This window comes from Grammomys surdaster, unplaced genomic scaffold (assembly GCF_004785775.1).
Source record: "Grammomys surdaster isolate TR1022 unplaced genomic scaffold, NIH_TR_1.0 125919, whole genome shotgun sequence".
In the NCBI taxonomy this organism is placed as follows: domain Eukaryota; kingdom Metazoa; phylum Chordata; class Mammalia; order Rodentia; family Muridae; genus Grammomys; species Grammomys surdaster.
The window spans coordinates 638410-648112 of record NW_021620743.1 but is presented as its reverse complement, the minus strand read 5'-3'; the positions used below and the strand labels follow the sequence as shown (position 1 = coordinate 648112).

At 40.0% G+C, this 9703-nt stretch overlaps 1 protein-coding gene across 1 annotated transcript; it reads left to right on the top strand.

The window, feature by feature from the left end:
* Positions 1-302: 302 nt before the first annotated feature.
* Positions 303-1232, top strand: LOC114608506 (olfactory receptor 4X2-like). The gene has a single exon (XM_028752468.1). The coding sequence runs from the start codon at positions 303-305 to the stop codon at positions 1230-1232; it is 930 nt and encodes a 309-aa protein (XP_028608301.1).
* The last annotated feature ends 8471 nt before the right edge of the window (positions 1233-9703 follow it).

Here is a 9703-nt window from a genome sequence, read left to right as displayed (position 1 = left end):
GGGTGGGGCATTCTTGATGATTCCTCCTTGACTGTAGGTAAAGTTCAAACTCCCTAACTTGTGTTCATATATCAGGGGTATTCTTTGTCTTCAGCTTTACATAGTTATTTTCTCCACAATTGCAGCCATACACAATGCACTCATACTTTCTCTGTATCTTTGGTATGCTTTTATTTTGATTATTTACTCTTTCCTAGTCTTTAATACTTAGATAAAATTTTCTGGAAAATATTTTATTTAAATAACTTATTTCAAGAAGTCTTTTGTATCACTTCAGATCATACCATCTGACTTGCTTCCTCATGGCTAACATACACAATGTGACTGAATTCATTTTTCTGGGACTATCTTCCAATCAAGAGGTGCGGAGAGTCTGCTTTGTGATATTTCTGTTCTTGTACATGGCCATTGTTCTTGGGAATCTTCTCATGGTGATCACTGTGGCAGTCAGCAGAAATCTTGGATCCCCAATGTACTTCTTCCTCAGCTCCCTCTCCTTTGTGGAGATCTGTTATTCCTCTACAACAGCCCCAAAACTCATCTTGGATTTCCTAGTTGAAAAGAAATCCATATCTGTATGGGGCTGCATGACACAGCTTTTCTTCATTCACTTCTTTGGTGGTGCTGAGATTTTCCTGCTTACAGTGATGGCCTATGACCGCTATGTGGCCATTTGCAAGCCCCTGCACTACACCAGCATCATGAACCGAAAGGTGTGTACAGTCCTCGTTGGAACAGCATGGATGGGAGGCTTTGTTCATTCCCTTTCCCAGATCCTTCTCATTCTCCCTTTGCACTTCTGTGGCCCCAATGTCATTGACCATTATTTCTGTGATGTGCTTCCTGTGCTTAAACTTGCCTGTTCAGACACATTCCTTATTGGTCTACTGATTGTTGCCAATGGGGGAACACTGTCTTTGATAAGTTTTGTGGTCCTCTTAGCATCCTATGTGGTCATCTTGTTCCATCTGAGAACTCAGAGTGCTGAGGGACGGCGCAAAGCTCTCTCCACCTGTGGATCCCATGTCACTGTGGTTATATTGTTCTTTGGTCCATGTGTCTTCATCTATTTGAGGCCTTCTGCTACTCTGCCTGTAGACAAGATGATTGCTGTGTTCTACACAGTGATAACTCCCCTCCTCAATCCTCTCATCTACTCCCTGAGAAATGCAGAAGTGAAGAAAGCCATGAAGAGTCTATGGTTCAGGACAATGAAAGTAGATGAGAAATAGAGTCTGGCTATTGGCTCTTGGGATTGGAATGGTGCTGAGTCCAAACTGATGGGCACTGAGGGGAAGGAATGTTCATTATGCATTATTGTAGCTGAAAAATGTCTTCTAAAATACTTGCAAATTAGTTCCTATTATAAAAAATACTGTTACATAATCAGCTATTTTAGTTTGTTTGTATTCTTACTACTATCCATAATACTGTAGCAAATATTTGCAGCAGAATAGTAGACCATACTTATTTTGGTTTAGGTTCACTTTCTGTGAGGCAGAAATAATTTTGCTTCATAGGACTAATTTGAACTATTTGTCTTACAAACGCACTCTTGATAAAACAAATTCTTAGTTTATAAGAATATTTATTTATTTATTTTGACTGAGAAATAAATGAGTTAATGAGCTGTCTCACTGTGTCTTGACAGAAACTTGTTAATTATAAAATGAAACACTCACCTTCTTAGCCATCTTATACATTTGCCCAAATTACACATCACCAGCATTGATGAAAATTGATGAGATACAACTCCTCATTTGTTGTATGCCAGAGACACACAACTCTATTACTGTGATATTCCTAACAAAATATATAATCTAAGTATAAATATATGGTAGTTAAAGAGAAAATAGAACTGAAGAATGTTTTGTAGCATTACTGACATTTACTGTTTAAAAGTATGAAGAGTAAGGAAGATGGAATTTTTTTCCCCTTTAAAGTACCCTTATGGGCTTGCTGTATACTGAACAGTGGATGACAACAAAAAGTGAACTCAACCGAATGTTTGGAGTTTTCTTCTGTCATAATGTTGTGCCAGCAGCTATTTTTCTTCTTTAAAAATTTGTCATATTTTTAATTATAATATATATTTATAGATGTTTATATTTCTTCTCTCTTTTTATGCTACAGGTTTTTCCCATATGTTTGATGGCTTTCAGTTTAGTGTGTTTGTGGGATTCCTGAGTGCAAATGAATGTGTCTCTCCATTCATATCTATTTCTTTTTATCTTTTAATGGGCTCATTTTCTTCTATTTTCTTGTTTTCTAATGAGTGGTAGATCTGGATGGGAGGGTAGGCAGAGAGGAACTGGAAGGAGGAGAGCGAGGAGGACGTGTAATGATATATTATGTGAGAAAGACTATATTCTTTGTTTTGTGAATGTTAAATAAAACACAATGTGTTGAAATGCCTCATGGTGATCACCATAGCATGTGTATGTAAGACCACATCCCTAAAACTCCATGTTAGACCATTAGAGGTTAACAGATGCCATATAAATCTTGGATAACATTTTATAGCCTGATATTCAAATGCTCCTCAATGAGAAGAATTCTAAATACCTCCATAGGGATTTCCAAAGAGAGTCTGGTTAGCACACATAATTGTTTCTTTTATAATTTGCAGATAATTAAAATACATGACCACCATAAGAATGATTGTTCCTTGGAAGATCATAATGAGATTCAGCTTTTGGTAATGGCTGGCTTTGGCAAACCTGTCTAGGATTCTCCAGGAAATGGCAAGTAGGAAGTTTGAGATTTCTTTGTATATTCCTTCAACAAAATGCCTAAAGCTGAAGTTTCTTTTTAAATTGTTCATTCAGAAAGAAGATTATTCATTAGCAAGCTTCAGCAGTGTCTCTGCAGCTGCTTAAGTGAACATGTCTCTATGGTGCTTTATGTAGCATAGTATGATGTGGAAAATTGTGTGTAAGACCAACTTTCTGACATGAGAAGAAAGTGATAATGTGATATGTAATCCTGTGTGTGTTTAGGATTGCATGCAAAGTTTTTGGGGTGTGTGAAGTATATTGTTAGGTTTATCTTGTTGGAATATTTACACTATTACTTTCTAAAACAAAGTTGAAATTTTGTGTTGGACCCTCCCAAGGGGCATTTTATAACATATTGGAAAATAAAATGACATTCCTTTTTGAGAAAAATCCTGGGCTCACATATATTCTCTGTGGCATTAGGAAGTATGTGGTTTTGTTTGAGAGTGAGAATGTCGTGAGAGTTCCATCTTCTATACTAGAGAAATCAACAGTGGAATTCAGTTTGTATGACAGCTTCCAAGGCCAAAATTTTTGTATATTAGAAAACCACAAAACCCTCCAGGTTGTTACTACTACAAGCCATCCATGGATGTATCAAGACGCTGACAAAGTGTAGAATATTGCTCTGCAACCCTTTCTTTGCTCTTTTGATGGAAGTGTCCTGTGTAAAACTCATAGTCGTCTTTTGGGTTCCCTTCCCTTCAAGGCCTGATCCCTCCTCCAGTCTTCCTCATGTATTCTCTGTTTCCTAGAGGTTCTTCTCTCTCTTGGCAGCCAACTGTGTTTCCAGTGCCTCCCTCTAGTTTCCCACTTAAGGGCCTAAGCCTCACAACAAATACATTTAAATTTCCACTTTTGGAAAGCGAAGCAATAAATTCTTAATGATGTTGCTAGGGTTGAGTGTTGTGGTTCTTTTCTATTACAAAATAAAATCTATCTTCAATAAAAAACAAACAAACAAACAAACAAATGAACAAACATGCTGTCACCAAAAAAGAAAGCCAAAACAATTGTTTATTTTCTCTTTTTAAAAATTGGATAGTTTATGTATTTATGTTTCAAATGTTATTCCCTTTCCCAGGTTCCCCTCATAAATCCCCTATACTTTCCCCCTCCCCCGGATTCTATGAGGGTGCTCCCTCACCCACTCACCCACTCCCACCTCACTACCATGTCATTTCCCTACACTGGGGCTTTGAGCCTTCACAGGACCAATGGCCTCTCCTCCCACTGATGCCAGATAAGGCCATCCTCTGCTACATATCCAGCTGGAGCCATGGGTTCCTCCATGTGTACTCTTTGGTTGGTGGTTTAGACCTTGGGAGCTCTGGTTGGTTGGTATTGCTGTTCTTCCTATGGAGTTGCAACCCCCTTCAGAGCCTCTCATGAGACAGTTATATCAGGTTCCTGTCAGCAAGCACTTCTTCGCATCCACAATAGTGTTTGGTGTCTGTATATAGGATGGGTCCCCAAGTGGGGCAGTCTCCAAATGGCCTTTCCTTCTTCAGTCTCTGCTCCACACTTTTTCTCTGTATTTCCCTTAGACAGGAGCAGTTCTGAGTTAAAAATACCCCAACTGGGGGCCTTGCTTCACCTCTGGATATCGTCTCTACAGTTTCTCCCTCCCCTTTGTTGGGTATTTCAGTTAATGTCCTCCTCATTGGGTCTGGGAGCCTCTTGCTTTCCTGGTATCTGGGACTTTCTGGTAGCTACCCCCACTTTCCCATCTCCCATTGCTACACAGGTCTGTTCAGTTCCTGAACCTCTGTCTATCATCCCTGTCTCCTCCCATACCTGATCCTGTCCCCCTTTTTTCCCCTACCCCTCTTCTCTTCCTCCCAAGTTCCTCCAACCCTATACCTCCTGTCAGTATTTTGTTCCCTCTTCTAAGAAGGATCCACACTTTGGTCTTCCTTCTTATGGTCTGTGAGTTGTATCATGGGTATTCTGAGCTTTTGAGCTAATATCCACTTATCAATGAGTATGTATCATGTGTGTTCTTTTGTGACAGGTTTACCTCACTCTGGATGATATTTTCTAGTTCCATCCCTTTGCTTAAGAATTTCATAACATTGTTTTTAATAGCTGAGTAGTACTTTATTGTGTAAATGTACCACATTTTCTGTATCCTTTCTCTGTTGAGAGACATCTGGGTTGTTTCCAGCTTCTGGCTATTATAAATAAGGCTGCTATGAACATAGTGGAGCATATGTCCTTATTACATGTTGGGTCATCTTTTGGGTATATGCCCAGGAGTGGTATAGCTGGGTCCTCAGGTAGTACTATGTTCACTTTTCTGAGGAACAGCCAGAGTGATTTCCACAGTGGTTGTAGCATCTTGCAATTCCTCCCAACAATGGAGGAATGTTCCTCTTTCTCTACATTCTTGCCAGCATTTGCTCAGTTGTTTTTCTTTTAATGAATGGATGGTGACAACTAAATGAGATATATGCTCCTGGGTCAGATGTTACTAAATGAGACAGTGAAATTCTCTAAATGTTGTTTTGCCAACTTGGAAAATGATACCATTTGTGATGGTTTGTGTATTCTCTGCCTAGGGAGTGGAGTAGGTGTGTCACTGTGGGTGTGGGCTATAAGACCCTCATCCTAGCTGCCTGGAAGCCAGCATTCTGCTAGCAGCCTTCAAATGAAGATATAGAGCTCTCAACTCTACCTGCACCATGCCTGCCTAGACACTTCCATACTCCCACCTTGATGATAATGGACTGAACCTCTGAACCTATAAGCCAGTCCCAATTAAATTCTGGCTTTTATAAGAGTTGGATTGGTCATGGTGTCTGTTCACAGCAGTAAAACACTAAGACATAAGTTGGTACCAGAAGTGGGGTATTGCTATGATAGGCCTGAGCATGCCTTTGTCTGGAAGAATGTAGATTTTGGGACTTTGGATTTGGAAAGCAGTGGAATGCTTTAAGTGGTGCTTAATGGGTTATTCTAGTAAGAATATGACAGACTTTGTTGTTGATATGCATTTGAACTGTGCAGATCTGGCCCAAGAGAGTTCAGTGGAGAAGAATTTCAGTATGTGGTCTAGAGACTATTTTTGTGGTATTTTGGGGAAGAATGTAGTTTTTTTTTTTTTTTTTTGCTATTGTTTAAAGAGTTTGCCTGAGGCTAAGGTGAAGAGATTTAGAGTAATTACTTTGAAAAAGGAAGTCTTTGAAAAAGGAAGCCTGGTGTAAATTTTGATGTGTGGTTGCTAAAGTTCACTCTTATGAAGAGTATTTTAATGAAAAGGAGCAAGTTGAGAAGGGAAAAATATAAAATATATGGTTTGAGTATTAAAGGGGCACCAGGAAGTGAAATGGAGCTGAATCTTGTGTTCAAGGATATTAAATTGAATTAAAGGAGTAGTGATCTTGGGGCAAGATCCTACCTGGCTAAGTTTAGGTCCAAGCATGGTAGTACAAACCTTTAATTCCAGGAGGCAAAGACAGCAGATTTCTGAGTTCAAGGCAAGCCTATAACAAAGCAAGTTCTAGGTAAATAAAAACTTAAATTCAGGCTTGGTGGACCACACCTTTATTTCCAGTGCTTAGGAGTCAGGCATGTGAGCTTTGAATTCAAAGTCAGTCTATGGAGCAAGTTCCAGGACAGCCAAGCTTAGACAGTGAAGAAGTTGGAAAATAGAAAACTTATGATAATGTAATAGAACAAGGGCTCTATGTTCCAGCCCCAGTAAGCAAGAGAACTCCACAGTTTGGGCTATGTGGCTCTGGCTTTAGATCCAGAATAGAAGGGATTACTGGGATTGCTGGTTAGCTGGAGCTAAGAAATTAGTGGTGATTAAGAAGAGACCAGTATTACTGAGTTGAAATCTGGGAAGTGTTTTCTGAGAGCAGAAAGAAGACGTGTTTCACAGATAACCAAGGTTGTACCTTGTGCTACAGCTGTACTTAGTAATGTGTAAGAGTCACCCAGGTGGTACTGGTCTTGAAGACATTGGGAGGTTATGAAGAGCAGCTGAGGCTTGGCACTGTGAGATGTCATGGAAGGCCATTGGTGAAGATGCAGCCTCAGTTGCAATTGATGGTCCAGGACTGAAGGGGTCATGCAAAGAAGTTGAGGATTGTCACCTTGAAGAATGCCTATGCAAGACTATTGGTGAAGCCTAGTTGCAGTGGAAGACCCCAGCATATTGGAGATGTCAGTACCATGGGATAATCACTAAGAATAGCAGTGGCAGTGGAGTGGATCAACCTGAACTTAGAGTGCTCCAGAGGGCAGAGCTGGAGAAGTGACTCAAGCCCTTTGGAGGAGACCAGAAGATCATGTGTGGATCCCAGACATTGAAACAAGAAGCTGTAACATTGAAGTTGCCTTGGAGACCCCAAGATTTTTGAGATGCCAGAGCCATAGGATATCTGCCGAGGAAAGCTGCTAACAGGGAGTGGAAACATCCCAGGAGAAAGAAGTTTGTTGAAGTCAACAAAGATAAAAAAGGAGTTGAAGATCTGAAGACGGCTTTGACATTAGACAGGGAGATGCAGAGTCTGGAGTTTGCCCAGCTGGTTTCCTGTCTTGATTTGGAGATTACAGTTAAGTGATTGGATGAATCTTAGAAGAGACCTTGAACTTTGGAGTTTTAACAGTGTTGAGACTGCTATAGACTATGGGAACTTTGAAAGTTGGACTAGAAGTATTTTTTATTATACTATGTTTAAGTATAGCCCTAATGACTCATACGTTTGAACAAGTCTGTGGGGGTCAGGGAGTGGTATGTGATGGTTTGTATATGCTTGGCCCTGGGAGTGACACTGTTAGAAGGTTTGGCCCTGTTGGAGTAGGTGTGGTCTTGTTGGAATAGGTATGTCACTGTGTGTGTGAGCTTTTAGACCCTCATCCTAGCTGCCTGGAGTCAGTATTCTGCTAGTAGCCTTCAGATGAAGATGTAGAACTCTCAGGTCCTCCTGAACAATGCCTGGCTAAATGCTGCTATGTTCCCATCTTGATGATAATGGAGTGAATCTCTGAAACTGCAAGCCAGCCCCAGTTAAATGTTGTTCTTTATAAGACTTGCATTGGTTACAGTGTCTGTTCACAGCAGTAAAGCCCTAACTCAGACATACATGGAACAGAGAAAGAATATTAAAAGTGGTACTGGAAAAAGGCTAAGTAGCATATAAAGGGAGACCTATTTGAATTAAACCAGACTTCTTAACAGAGACACTAATGTCAGCCAGACCCTAAGAGAACACAAATGCCAGCCCAGGTTACTATACCCAGAAACACTCTCAATGATCGTAGATGGAGAAGCAAAGATATTCGGATGACAAATTCAAATTAAAGCATTATCTTTCTACTAATCCAGTCCTACAGAGGATACTAGAAGGAAAACTCCAACAGACCCAAGAAAACACAAGAAATTAATCATCTCACAACAAACCCCAAAAAAGAGAAACACACACACACACACACACACACACACACACACACACACAACCTCTTCCAACAACAAAATAACAGGAACTAACAATAATTGGTCTTTAATATCTCTTAACATGAATGGACTCAATTTTCTAATAAAAAGACATAGGGTAACAGACTGGATATGTAAACAGGAATCAGCATTGCTACATAAAAGAAATATACCTCAGGGACGAAGACAGACACTACCTCAGAGTAAACGGTGGAAAAATGTTTTCAAGTAAATTGGTCTCAAACAACAACAACAACAACAAATCAAGCTGGACTAGACATTCTAAAGTCTCCATTCTGAACATTTATGCTCCAAGTGCAAGGACATCCACATCTGTAAAAGAAACTTTACTAAAGCTTAAAACACACATTGAACCTCACGCAATAATAGTGGGAGTCTTCAACACTCTCACCAATGAGATGGGTCTGTTTTTCATACCTTGATCTTTTGTCTACATAAGACCCTGTATCACCCGCCTTGTGGACAAGGTTGTGGCTGTGTTTTATACAGTTGTCACACCTCTCTTGAATCCCATTATTTACTCTTTCAGAAATACTGAGGTGAAAAATGCCATGAGGAGACTCGTGGGGGGGGGGAAGGTGACTTAGGAAGAGGAATAGAACATTTATGCAAAATAGGGATGGTAGAGATGAGAATTTGGGGGTAAATCAGGTCCAATTACGTCTCTACCTTTTTTGTCAGTGGCCTTTTGACATTTCCATTTTCTCATCTTTATGACAATAGAAAATGAGTGAAGATATCTAGAATGGAGAAAGAGTGATAGTCTAGTGTCACAGTGGTCCTGAGGCAGTTTGGCAAGTCTGGAGAAAGTGAACTTCTTCAGAACCCCAAATCAGTCTGGGAAGGTTGATGAGGGAGATAAGGAAGAAGGAGGCAGTGTTCATTGCTTGGCACTTTGTTGGCGTTCCATTAATGTTTACCAAAAAAGGAATGAACAAACAAATGTAAGTTATGGAAGATGAAAAAATATTTACTCACTCACATTGACTATTGTAGTGGTACAACAAGAAAAAGGGCAAGAGAGAGAGAGAGAGAGAGAGAGAGAGAGAGCAAGAGGAAGGGAGGGAGGGAGGGAGGGAGGGAGGGAGGGAGGGAGGGAGGGAGAGAGTAAGGGGGAGAGAGTTAATTTGAATCCTTGACTCCAAAGGCTGAGTTTCTTCTGGGTTTATAAATGAATAATTGTGAAAAAAATCAAATAAAATTCTTTTTTTACAGTACATTAGTTCCTGGTGGAGGACAGAGTGTTATTTAGTTCCACTGTTAAAGACAGGTTGGGAGAGGGCTGGGAAAAAGCAAGTGAAATCTTACATGAGGTGTATTAGCACTGCCTATTAAAAGTAATTTCCCCCTTTCAGTTCTTCCTATGTAGAACCATAACCCACTGTCTTTTAAATTTATGGATTCTTTTACTTTAATCTCTCTCTCTCTCTCTCTCTCTCTCTCTCTCTCTCTCTCTCTCTCT

Coding starts and splice junctions, on each gene's coding strand:
- LOC114608506 (XM_028752468.1), top strand. CDS start 303: ATGGCTAACATACACAATGTGACTGAATTCATTTTTCTGGGACTATCT.